Genomic DNA, 13,914 nt, shown 5'->3' on the forward strand with positions numbered 1-13,914 from the left:
TCAGTAAATTGAAGGTTTTGTTATGAGCTGCTGTTTTCTATTTTTCTCTCTCACAACACAATAGTTTTACCTTTTCAAAGTCTTCACTGGGGGTGCACAAATATACTAAAAATAGACTAAAATATTTTCTACATATTCCCCACATACTTGCCTTTTATTCATGTGTGAATTATTGTTAAGCAGGTTTTCTTTAACAGGAAGATCTGCCCTTCGGAGGTAGTAAGGCATAATGACCACTTTATTTGGAATGTTCCCCGTGACTGTACTGTTACACCCCTAATGTATTTGTGAATGTATTTCGTAAAAATAATAAATCAATGTAACATGATTGTAATACAGATCCCAGTAGGGAAGGAAGGAGGCGGGAACCGGCAAACATTTAACAAACTCTAATCCAAAAATAAATACACAAAAAATACAAAAAGGAACAAGCCGGCAGCCCCTCGCGGACGACTGCCGGCAACACGAACATAAACAAACTTAACTAATGTCCGGGCCCGGTCCTCTCTCGCCGCATGCTCCTGCCGCTCGGCCTTTTATGCTTCCGATCTCCTCCGAGGGAGATACGAGGCTGGTGTGGCGCCCAGCTGACGCTCATTATCAATCGCATCATCGGCCTCGCTTGCTCCTCCCACGGCTCTCGTCACGCCTCCCTCGTCACATACCCCCATCAGGGTACCCACAGGACTGTGCCTACTACCCCCCCAGGGGGCCAGTCCCAATGGCCCCAGCGCCTGGTGGTATGGACCGACGAGACGAGAGAACGGAGACGAAAGCACCAGGGGCGGGAGAGTGGGAAAAAAATTGGTCCGGTTCCCCGACACGCTGTCGCTCAGTCCTCAACCAGCCGAGAGGCTCTTCCCCGCGGTGCCATGCGGTGGTACTGGATGCTCCCTCACTCCTCCTCCACCCCCTGGCGGCCGGCAATGGCTCCTCCGGATGAGGGCAGCCAGCAGGAAGTCCCCCGCTTCCTGCTCCTCCCCTACACAGCGGATGGCAGCAGGCTCCGGCCCATGGCAAGCGGGGCTGACTCCTCCGCTCCCTCCCGGAAGGCAGCCACCCCACCTCAGACCCAGGGGCACGGCAGCGAAGTCCTCGTGTCCTGGCAGCCGGCGGTGGCTCCTCCGACCGAGGGCAGCTGGCAGTAGGTCCCCCGCTTCCTGCTCCTCCCCGATCCGGCGGACGGTAGCAGGCTCCGGCCCACGGCAAGCGGGGCTGACCTCTCCGCTCCCTCACAGACGGCAGCCACTCCACCTCGACCCAGGACATGGCGCAAGGTCTTTGCCCCACCCGGGCACACGCTCCAGCACCACCGCCTCGGGCAGCCGCTAGCGGACATCCCTCGTCCGCGCTGCCCGAACTCTTCGGCACCGCGATCTCCCTCAGCGGCGAGGACTCTTTGACAGCATGTACCTCCTTCCTCCCGGGTTTCGGCACCACTGTAATACAGATCTCAGTAGGGAAGGAAGGAGGCGGGAACTGGCAAACATCCAAAACATTTTAATCAAAAGTAAATACACAAAAATACAAAAGTAACAAGCCGGCAGCCCCTCGTGGACGACTGCCGGCAACACGAACATAAACAAAACTTAACCAATGTCCGGGCCCGGTCCTCTCTCGTCGGCAGTCCTGTCGCTCATCCTCTTATGCTCCCGATCTCCTCCGTGAGGCATGCGGGACCGGTGCGTGTACAGCTGATACTCATTATCACTCACTCCACCGGCCCCGCCTTCCAGCCCCACGGCTCTCGTCTCGCCTTCCTCGCTACAATGATGTTTAATACATTATTACAGTCTAATTTATCTATTAGTGTTAAGTATTTTGAGATTGTTAATTTTTAATGTTTATTATGTTAAATTGTTAAGTAATTTCACAGAGCTGAAATCAACATCGAATCAATGTTGGGTAAGGGAACTATTTCATCGATTTTTAATGACAATAAATGTTATTTTGTATTTTTTGTCAGTTGTCTAATATTGAATATGACATTATATAATATATAATACTGAATAGGACATTATATAATTTTAAAAAGACCAAATTTAGACTTGAAACGGATGTCTTTTTATAGACGTCTTTTCAACGACCTGAAAAAGACGTCTTTTCACCTTTCACTTTTCAACCATATTTGGACGTTGTTTGGACGTCTGGCAGTGACGTCATTTCGACGACTTTTTGCTGGGTGGGTAGTGCTTAATGCGCGAGCCGCTGCAGACGCGAGAGACACGCGTAAAGGTTGAAACCCATACGTCTAGCACGTGTTTACATAGAGAAACGGTGGGAAAGTAGCACAGTGGGATGGAAAATGACGTTGTCTATATGAATGGCAGGGCCGGTCACTGTAGCTCACAGCACGCACATACTTTGTGCAGTTATTAGTGTGTTCTGTACAGTAATGAAAACAAGGTCGCACAGGTTAAATTTAGGGAGCATATGCGACTAAAACGGTCACAATTATAAGCCCAGCACTCCATCATGCCAATTGCGTGAGGATATTGTGTTCTCGCGAGACACATCGGATCTCGTCACAGCCCTACTGCCAATTGTTACTTCATGTTAGTATGGAGCTGTGGAAGTGACATTGGCAAAAAAATCTGAAGACTTTCATGTGCAAGCAACTTAGCGGCTTCTGATTTTTTGCAAAAAATGTTTTTTTTTAATGCATTTGCTAATGTTAGCAAATACAACCTTAAGTGTAACCCTAGAGTCCTACATCAGGTAATATTTTTTTTTACTATTCACAGTTGACCTATTTACTGTTTAACCAAGTCGCCTTTAAATGGTAAAGATGGTGTGTAATACTCACGGTTTGTACTGTACAGTATGTTTAACATAATTTATTACAGTTAACTGGTATTCCCCATCACAGATACCAGACCTCAAAAAGGTTGATTTGTGAGTGTTGTACCTGAACACATGAGGCCAGCAGTCATGATTGTGACTGCCCATTTCCAGCCCGACGTTGAGTATAGCGTCCATGCAGAGCACATGGGCTGTGTGCAACCTCACGCCCTGACAACGGCCCATCTGCTCTAGTTTTTGCTCAACACGTTGCTTAACTACAATAAAAACACATTCAGATGCACAAGAGGTTATTAAGCAAACAAGTTATTACTGTTATGCAGCCTTACAAGTGCTAGTAGTATTTGTATGAATATGTTCTTATTTATTCCCTGATATGCATTCCATTTGTCTTTCGTTTTACTCCCTTTCATTCTTTGTTTCTTTTCTGTATTCCCTTTCATTCGTTGTTATTTTTTCTGTATCTGATTTCAGGTAAACAGTGTATAAACGGAATTAATATGAAATTAAAGGCTGCTTAGATGCAAAAATGCTATTAATCTGTATATTCTCTCCTATTGTAACGTCTGTCAGCCGCAGTGCCCTCGTGCTCCACAAGAGGGCACTCATCTCATCACCCGGACTGCCATCTCACTACATTTCCCATAACCCTTTGCCCGGACTCGTCAGCCATCATTGCATTAACCTGTGTCTTGTTATCTTGAGTATAGTGCCTGTGTTTCTTGTGTCAGTTGTCCGGTATTGTTTAGATTGTAATGTGTTCGTTGTGCCTTGTTCTCTGCCTTTGTTTTCCGCCTTTGTGTTCCATGGATTTTACTTTTATATTAAATACTGTTGCATTTGGATCCTACTTGACCATCTCATCATTACACCTATACTTTCATATACTGTACATTAAAGGGATAGTTCACCCAAAAATGAAAATTCGGTCATCATGATTGTGACTGCCCATTTGCAGCATTTTATATTACCTTCTTTTTATCTCAAACCTGTATAAATGTATTTGTTATGCTAAACACAAAGGAATAAATTTGCAAGATCTCATCCCCCATTGACTCGCATTGTATTTATTTTCCCTACTATGGCAGTAAATGGGGGATGGAATCTGTCCAAATATCGTCTTTTGTGTTTAGCAGAACAAAGAAATGTATACAGGCTTGGAACGACCTGAAGGTGAGTAAATGATGACAGAATTTTCATTTTTGTGTGAACTGTCCCTTTAAGCTGAGAGCACACTGTACGATATTTAATAGTCCCATTGATTGTTTACTATTGTTGACTATATGAACATGATCCCAGCTATAAGGCATGTCACACTGTCTCAAAAGTATTCAAACAGACCATGGTATAACCTCTTTAGGCCTGATTCACATTTCGCATCTTTTCTGCGCGCATATTTGTTATTTTAAATGTAGGCAAATAGGGGCCGACGCGGTCGCTATGGAAATAGTTTAACTTTTCGGATTCCCTGCGTGCATCGCGGGTCATTTGAAGAGAGAAAGTGGCGCAGCTCGCATTTTCTGCGTGGTTTTAGACGCAAAATGTGAATCAGGCCTTAGTGTTCTGTTTCTGTGTACGTGTGTATTCCTTCCTACTTTGCCACATGGTGATTATTTAAGCAAGGCAAAGAGTTGATGACGTTACTCCACAAATGATCTGGGTACCTTGAACCTGAGCACGAGAGGTTACCATAGAAATAGTTTGCCGTTGATTAGTGTTGTGATGTTATTTTAGATATAATTTATATTTTTATTTTATTGTATATTAATTGTATTAAATTATATTAAAACTACTCAACAGTTATTTATTCTTGTGGAGTTTTTCTGGAATTGTGGGCCACATAACTGAAACGTCTATATTATTGATATGTTTTTATGGTGTTTTATAACAATTATATATTGGTAAAGGGACACCTGGCTATGGTTTCTGACCAGTGGTTTAGGATCATTAAAATCTTTTAGAATTCTCAAAATTTCAAAATGATGGCAAAAATCGCACAGGGTTCACCTGGCTTTACTCACTGTCAACAAAAGTTCAACATTAGTACATCCCTACAGAAACCTCAGAATATGGCATCTCAAACATGGGTGTATGTACCTTGAGTAATTGTGTCTCCAGTCTCCCCCGAATCTTTCTCCTCTTTCTCCTCCTGAACACATGAGGCAGCTGCCATCTGGGCAAGTGCTGATGCACAGTTGGCTGCCACACCTAAAATAAAAAGAGCTTAAGCTCTTTTTCCGTTTGCTCAAATTTAACATACTGGACCAGCAAAAATACATTACCTAGAGCACAGCTGAGTGCTGCAGCTTTGCGTAGACCATCCAGGCTGACGCAGATGGTGTCCCTCTCCCTCTGGGTTTGTTCTTTAACTCCCTCCGCTCCGAGAATAAAGGCAAGACCCCTGGAGCTCCCGGCCATGCGACCTGTGAGTGGTGTGGACAGAGTGTCTATCAGGTTTTTCCAGCAGCCAGTCAAGATGTAGCGGGAAAATACCACACCTGTCAGAAAAGAGCCCATAAGGGGACAATGAGTTTTTTGTCAAAGCTTGCAAATTCTTTACAATCACTCATGACGCTCAGTTTATACTCGTGCGTAGGACCTTAATTTAGGGTAGAGTTTTAATTTATACTTCTGCGTTGTTGTCCACGATGAGTTGACGCGTTGTTACAATTTTGGAGAGGTGCTCGTCAGGCTACGCCATAGAGTATGCGGCTCTGTGCAGTCTACGGCGTAGGTCCTACGCACGAGTATAAACTGAGCTTTATACATGCAATTACTCACGACAACCAAGCATGTCCTTCGCTAATGCCTGATGAACATCAGTCAACTCACCAACACCAAGCAATCTCCCTGTCAACTCTCTACTCATCTCTTGATCTCTTTTTATAGACGGTTTCAAAGCAACAATATAAACAAACATTACTGCGCATGCGTGCTTTTGTGGCCCAAACTTAACTTCCGCTACACAGTTAGAAAGTCCCTGTAGATTATTTCTGATAACAAGCAAAATAAATAACAAGTAAATTACATTAGCTAGCAAGTTAAAAATATGTCTAGCCAGTAGGGTGACCATCCGTACCGCTTTGCGTTGCACCGCACACCATTTTCACCCCTTGTCCCGCACATCGCATATTGAGAAAATGTCCGACATTTCCATCAGTTTGTTGGTTTTAACTTGTCACATTCCCCTTACGAAAATTAACCATGGCTTTTTTTGTGGTACAAGTGTAGTAACCTTGTGTTTTTGGTGCATTGATTACTTGGGGCAAAACCATGGTTTTACTACAGTAACCATCATTTACTATGGTTTTTACAAAAAACATGGTTTTCAAAACCATGGTTATTTTGTGATAACCATTGTTTTACTACAGTAACCATGGTTTTTTGGTTTTAACTGTAGTAAAACCATGTTTTTTCCATTTTAACTGTAGTAAAACCATGGTCAATTTTCGTTACCTGCAAACTAGCCGCTTTTTGGCAAAATTCGCTGTTTTGAATCAAAATATACCATTCTTGTGATTCGTATGCAAAAGTTTTTTTTCGGAGAGTGAGGGGGGCTTTGGTGATTTATAAAATGTATTATATTTTTCAAATTAAAAGCACAGAAACTGGCAACATCATAGCATCAGTCAATCGGTCTGCGGATGCGTCAGGAAGAGTGTGCTCCAAGCGTCATGTTTGCACCCTTGAAAGGCACTGCTGAAGGGGACGCAATGCGAAGCGTCGTCTCGAATAAAGAGAAAATGGCATCGTTTCATTACTCCATTTGCCAAGTGTAATCCAAATGGAGATCTCTCTTCAGAATTCCCACTTCAAGAGCTGTGCCCTTCTAGGCGAGTAGGGCATTTGGGTGCGATTTATATTCGTCCGAAGTTTCAGACACAGAATATTGCTAATATTAAATAATTATTGCACAGCCCGATCGATTCGATTAACATTATCAGGAGCAGCGCGGATTACTTTTATGTTGCTTGTATCTGCTTTTTGAACTTTCAACAACATGGCACCTAAGGAGTTGATGGCATCAGATCCATTTTAGTCGCATATGCTCCCTAAATTTAACCTGTGCGACCTCAAAATATATTTGGGAGCATTTGTGTTAGTGCACATTTTGTTGTGGTGGGACCTGTTTTAATTATTGTACAGAACACGCTAATAACTGCACAAAGTATGTGCGTGCTGTTAGCTACAGTGACGGCCCGGCCACTCATAGACAAAGTGATTTGTCATCCCACGGTTTCCCACCGCGTTTTTTTTATGTAAACACGTTAGACAGACGGGTTTCAACGTTGAATCAAGGCAAATAAAATACTATTTTTCCCTATGTATTTCCTCAAGGATTTCTTTAAAAAAAGTCTAAAAATCTTGTCTCGTCTCGTCTCGTGAACCCAGTCTCATCTCGTCTCATGAGATAAGTGTCTTGCCACACCCCTAGTCATCATTTACTTACCCTCAATTGCTCAAAACCTGAAAATGTAATTGTTCTGATGAATACAAAGAAAGATATTTGGAAGATTGTCAGTAATCAAACAGATCTCATCCCCCACTGATGTCAATGACAGTAAATGAGGAATGGGATCTGTTACTGACATTCTTCCAAATATCTTTGTGTTCAACAGAACAAAGAAATGTATATAGGTATACACTTGAAGGTGATTGGTGATGGCAGATTATTATTTTTGGGTGAACTATTTCTTTAAGTCACGAAATAACAATTGTGTGTTAACTATTTGCGTATGAGCTTCACTTTGGTCATACGTCATGTATAGCTGTTGCTACAGTAGATGTCATGTGGTGCACTTAAAAAACTTGTGCAGGCCAAAACATCTTGACCAGCAAATTGTGGCTGGTGTGTCAAAGTTTTTTTTTGTTGAAGCAAATATTGTCTTTTTTCTTGTCAGATTGCACCAGAATGCATTAATTAAATGTAAAAATAACAAAAAAAATATTATGGGCAGGATGCCTCCAGACCCCCAACCGGCATTTAAATTTACGTGCGTCACCTTTCAGAATCAGAATCAGAATCAGAAGAGCTTTATTGCCAAGTGTGCTTGCACACACAAGGAATTTTCTTTGGTGTTGGAAGCTTCTAGTACAGACATTCAACACAATGACAATACAATATAATACGATTTACAGTCTAATAATACGATTTACAGTCTATTTTGACTTACAGTCTACTTTGACTATTTTGACAGTCTTTCTCCACCTCTTCCGAGTTGGCAGGTCTGCACATTAAAAAAACACTGTGCTTTCTTTTACCTGAAAGCACGAGACGCTTGTTTGCGCCAGTGTTTATTTAACGATTTAACAGCACTGTGCCAAAAGCAGCAACCCGGTGCACACCAGTGTTCAACGAGCTCGTACAAACAAAGTCTGACTTTTAGCCAATGGATGAGAAGACAGCAGTGAATTCGGTCATCAAGAGGCTGTGACGTCGATCAATCAAACTGTACATCAGGTGGCGACCCCTCCGATGTCAACTTGCCGGATAAGTTACTAAAACATTAAAAACTGTTTGGCTTTGAAACTGTTTAGCTATAGGTTGTGGTTAGCATATGCAAATGCATTATTTAACATAACATTTTAAAAGAGAAACTATTTTTATTCTTTATATTTTTATTCTTTATATATAAAGATCTTCAAAGTATACAACACATAGAGCATAAATAATATATGCAAAATGATAAAGCTCTAAGTTCAATGCCAAGTGAGGTATTGCTTTTAACAGAATTCACTTTTCAAGGACTACAGAGAATGGACTGGAATCGGACTACAGCCCTTTACTTCCCGGGTACATGATGTCACTATTCCTGAGTTTTTGGATAATCTCCGCCCACAGGAATATGCCATAAAATGGGCGAGGCCTTCCTTAGAGAAGAGGAAGAGCCGCTGGAGCAGTGTTAGGTATCAGAGATTGTAAACATTTGACTGAGCTGCGCGCTTAATTACTTTCACTTTCATCACAGTCCTACAGCTGGTAAGAAGAATTCAGCTACACACATTCTAAGATAACCAACGGTCAAAATAACTAAATAGCTTCCATGACTTTAACATCGGCTGTGAAAGCTGTTCTGTGTAACACAGTGATATTGTGTGTGTGTGCTCATCACTTCAATGAAACATCCTTTGAAGTCCTGCTTGCAAATGTCTCCTGGTCAATCAGGGCCACGTTCCCAACAGCATCATAGCCTTAAGTTGATCTTAGAACCATTGTCACCAATGGAGCTACAATCAACTTAAGGCTACGATGCTTTTGGGAAACGCAAAAGCATCCCCTGCTTGTTTTATTATCCAACTTGGGTCCAATATAAAAAGACAAAACTAACGCTTCTGGTATTAGAGACCTGGCATTGCCAGGTATAATATAATGTAGCCCAGCGACCTCTTGTGGTCATATGATATTGCAAGCAAATAGAACGTGACCTCATCAGTAAAAGACTATACCATTAGTGATATTAACACAAAGAGACTGAATCAGAGAGAGATCGTTCATGTAATGGGCATTCATTAATCTAAAGACATCCTCCGTTCAAAGTTATTAATAAGGCATTTCCTGTAAGTAATCTTGTTTTGCCATTACTTATGATTGTGTTGTGTGCATGTTGTGTAATTAAAGATGCATATTTGTTGTTATTTTTTCATCTTTCACATGTGCTATTATTTTATAAAGTTAATATCATATTTTTGAAAGTATAGCGAATTTGTTGACTGAGTTGAGAAGTCACTATAAGCACAGGTTACGCTTATTCATAATATAGTAAACTGTTATAGAATAGGCAACTTATCTTTGTATGTATTTGTATTTTCAGTATCACATCATTCATGTGAAAAGTTAAACTCTCAACATCACTTCGTGGTTCCGGGAGTTATTGCTTGAAAGTGTTTAACTTACTGGATAATTGAATGTGGGTTCAACGAGGCCAGTACAATTAGTGTTAATTAATATAACCGGTCTAAGGCCAATCGGTCCGGTGTCATTTCCCTTGCCATAGTAGGGTAAAAGAAAATGCGATCTCTAACAAAGATTGATGTTTGCACATGCACTAGCAGGCCTCCGTTACACTTAAATCAATCCACGTTTTTAACTGATGAAGTGAAGTTGGTGTATATTTAATATAAATTAAAGGGCCCCAAATCAAGCTCTTTTACAAAATGTAATATACATCTTAGGAGTCCATTGAATGTGTCTGTGAAGTTTCAGCTCAAAATACACCAGATCTTTTATGATACTGTGCCCTAAATGTGTGTGTGTGTGTGTGTGCGTGTCTGTGCGTGCGCGTGTCTGCGCATCCGTATGCATGTCTGTGCGTCCGTATGTGTGTCTGTGCGTGCGCGTCCATGTGCGTTTGTGTGTGTGTCTGTGTGTGTTAGTGAGTGTGCATATTGTGTGTGTGGAGTGTTTTGTGTGTGTGTGTGTGTGTGTGTCTGTTTTCTATGTTTTCTTAAATAAAACATTAAACTTTAAATGTTTTGCTTATAGTGAGGGATAATTGATAAGTTTCCTTTCATGTTTTATTGAATAACATCATATAGCCGGGATGTAGAGGTATTATGAGTTTATAAACTGTGTTTGCTTGCTTGCTCTAATGGAAAAATACTGCTGTGCTATGAGGAACTCACCAAGAGCTGCGTGAATAAAAAACAGGATGTGGGTTAAACTGACAGAACATTTAGTTCTGCTAGGAGGGCAAAATAACTGCTGACAAAGAGTCACACAGAGAAGGAATGTTATGAATTAATCCAATGCATATGTTTTAAGTATAATCATGAGTTTTGATGTGTTTTATTGAATCATAGGATTAAGAAACAACGCTGCATAATTAAAGCATTAGAGGATTGAGTTTTTTACTGAAAGTATTTTGACATGTTGTCTTGACAAATGAAACTGTCTCTAGGGAACACTTCCTGAAACTAGCAACTGACCGCAGGGTGCAAAAGATGCGTTGCAAAAGATGTTGTTTTGCAGGAACTAACAGAAAAGGAGGAGTCAGAAGATGAGAACGACGTCAAATACTGAATAAATATGTGTGTTTTTAAATAATCTGGGTTGTTGGCTTGTGGTGGAGTGAGGAGATCGTCTGACAACCCAAAGCTTTGTTACTCCTTTTTACATCTGATAATAAACTTCTAATCGATTTTGGAGAACGTCTCTGTGCAAATTTTTGAACATGCAGGACTGCCTCAAAAGTCCAACAATTGGTGACCCGTGACGTGATTTGTCAAGAGACGAGGGCACATTTGCCATTTGCGCTGAGGAAAACGGAACGAAGTCAGGTTCAACACACAGGTCGCGACCAACATAAAAGAAAGGTAAGCAGAAGCCTGTTTAATCAAAATTCTGCTATTGAACATACCTAAATTGTTGTGTTGAATTTGATGAACATTCCGCATGAGTAGAACTAAATTATAAGAGAAGTTTTGAGAAATCAGATTTAAAAAAGAAAATACTGTAAGACGTTGCGTCAACCATAAATTTTGTGGGTTAGAGTCCCTTGGTTGAAAAAGACCATAAATTTTGTGGGTTAGAGTCCCTTGGTTGAAAAAGACCATAAATTTTGTGGGTTAGAGTCCCTTGGTTGAAAAAGACCATACATTTTGTGGGTTAGAGTCCCTTGGGTGAAAAAGACCATAAATTTTGTTGTCAAACGATTGCGTTCTGTTAAACTGTGAAAAGTGTTAAAATGGCTGAATTTCAGAAAGAATGTGATGAATACGGATGTCCACCAGTGTTGGTGCAGTGGCAAAAGGTTACAGATATGCTATTAGCACAGACAGAACCGAAAGATAGAAAGCAGAGACAGAAGGAAATTGATAAGTGTTGGGTAGCATTATGCGATGAATGTGGATGGGAGAGTGCAGAAAAGGTGATGACTCAGTTGGCACCAAAAAATTAGAGAAATGGAGAAGAAAGCACATTGTAAGTTGCACAGACATGTAGAAGAAAAAGACAAAGTGAAGTGGTATAATGCAGGAAAGCATGGTAGCGAGGAAGATACTCTGAGGAAGAAACTTAGAATGTGGACTAGAGTAGCGTTAACAAGCACAGCACTCAGCTCACAGAAACCACAGGGAGGTGAGAGAAAAGGGGAAGTGAACAGCTCAAAGACCAGAGAGAGAAAGGAAGAGAATGCAGGAAGCACTCAGACTACCCCTTCTGCTCCGCCCCCAGAAAAGCCCAACCCAACTTCATTATACCCGATTTTGAACCATCCCCCACCATATGAGCCGTCCCAACAGCAGGTAGTGGTGGAGATCAGCAACGGAGAAGTAGATGTTGATTTAGGAGGAATGACAGATGCAATAGAACAATTAAATTATGAAGTCAGGGAAATAAAGGCAGTAATAAGGAAGGGCAAAGATGGCCACGAATACCAGCAACAACCCAAACCGAGACAAAAGGTACCGCAAAGTATACAAACATTAGAGGAAGTGGAGGAAGAAGTGAGTGAGGGGGAATTAGAAGGAGGTTTAATACAATTACCAACTACTTCACCACGTATAACATTAACAAGATCACCACCGTCTACACCCCAACCCATAATACTGCCTCCTACCCCAGGTAATTACGCACCATACCCAGAAGCAGGGAATGAAAGGGAAATACCCATAAAAGTCCAGATTACTGGAGACATGACTGTAGGGGAGCCAATAGCAAAAAGAACAAGAAGCTTGGTTCAACATGGCCAGGGAGAAGAAGACTTTTTTAGGTACGGCCCACAGCACCAATTGTTTATGCCCCAAATCCAGGTGCCCCTAGTGACAAGAGCAGGTGGAAATCGCCTATATCAACCCTGGTCACACAGTGACATGACAGCTATAGCAAGCAAACTGCCACCAATTACTTCAGGGGGCAGCAGATGGCTGAGTAAACTAACAGCCCTCAGTCATGGTATGGATTTGGCCTTGGGTGACTTGAGATGTCTGTTGGGCCAAATACTGACAGCCTCACAAATGCAGAATTTGGAACTAGATGCACAAACCACTATCAGTGCAAATGAGACACCATTTGTGAGAGTGAGCACTGACATAGGTAGAACTCTGAGGAGGTTGTACCCGGTACCACCAACAGTGTACCAAAATATTAAATTCCGCATTAAGCCAGGTGAGACTGGAGCGGCTTATTATTTCCGTTGTGCTGCTGAGTGGGAACAAATGGTGGAGGAAAACAGTTTAAATAACCCCGTGACCCGAGACATATTTAGAACTGCCGTAATGACAGGTGCCCCTAATGGAGTGAGACAAGCCATGGAGAATAACCCAGATATCCCAGTAGCAAGTAATGAGGTATGGGAAAGACATCTAGTACACCACACGGACAGAGCCGTTGATAAGACTAATAAGGAAGAGGAAGAGCTGGAACGAGTCAAAACACAATTGTTGAAGTTACAATTAGAGAAGGCTAAAGGGGAAGGTGCACTTAAAAAAGCCAAACAAATGCCCCAACATAATCGTCCCAAAGATCCATATGAAGGACCCCATTATAGTAGTTCACCCTTTGGGGGACCACCTCAACTAAGACAAATGATACCACCGTGGGGACAGCCCAGGAATTATAGGCAGAACACCCCTTGGGGGAATAATAGAGGTAGGCAGGGAGGACGAGGGAGAGGGGGGCAGAGTGGGACGCAGTGCTACGAGTGTGGTGAACATGGACATTGGGTAAGAGATTGTCCACAAATTGAGTCACAGACTCAAGGCCAGAGTAACGGTCCACCTGCGGGGGGATGGGGTCCCCGAAGAGGTGGTACCGGTGGTCGTGGCAGGGGACCACAGACTCCATACAACCCGGGGCAACACTTCCCGTCACCCTCAAACCTACAGGCGCCTATGCACCCAACATGGGGCCCGGAGGGTGGGGCGGAGGGATGTTGAAGGGGCCCACAGAGAACCACCGTGAGAGGAATGGCTGAACCTCTCATGGAAATAGTGGTAAGTGATCAACCACTAAAGGCTCTGGTAGATACCGGGGCCACATACTCTACTGTAACAAAGGGCACAATTGACAATAGCGATCTGACAAATCGCACAGTGGGAGCAATAGGGTTCTCTGGTGGGGTAGAAAAATGGCCTATGACCAAACTGTTGAGAGTGAAGGTCGCCAATCAGACA

General features: G+C 42.3%; 1 protein-coding gene across 8 annotated transcripts in view; it reads right to left on the reverse strand.

Moving 5' to 3' along the window:
* The window catches only part of arfgef3 (ARFGEF family member 3), a 255,967-nt gene that overhangs the window by 149,738 nt on the left and 92,315 nt on the right, over positions 1 to 13,914 (reverse strand). For 7 of the 8 annotated variants that reach the window (XM_057342528.1, XM_057342527.1, XM_057342531.1 and 4 more), the window contains 3 exons: positions 5,085 to 5,300; positions 4,900 to 5,010; positions 2,909 to 3,059 (listed from right to left, as the gene is read on the reverse strand). In XM_057342528.1, coding sequence (XP_057198511.1) covers positions 2,909 to 3,059; positions 4,900 to 5,010; positions 5,085 to 5,300 — 478 coding nt within the window. The remainder of the gene's footprint in view (positions 1 to 2,908; positions 3,060 to 4,899; positions 5,011 to 5,084; positions 5,301 to 13,914) is intronic. The other variant, XM_057342530.1, reaches the window with a different exon arrangement.

The sequence above is a fragment of the Triplophysa rosa genome, linkage group LG9 (assembly GCF_024868665.1).
Source record: "Triplophysa rosa linkage group LG9, Trosa_1v2, whole genome shotgun sequence".
Taxonomy (NCBI): Eukaryota; Metazoa; Chordata; class Actinopteri; order Cypriniformes; family Nemacheilidae; genus Triplophysa; species Triplophysa rosa.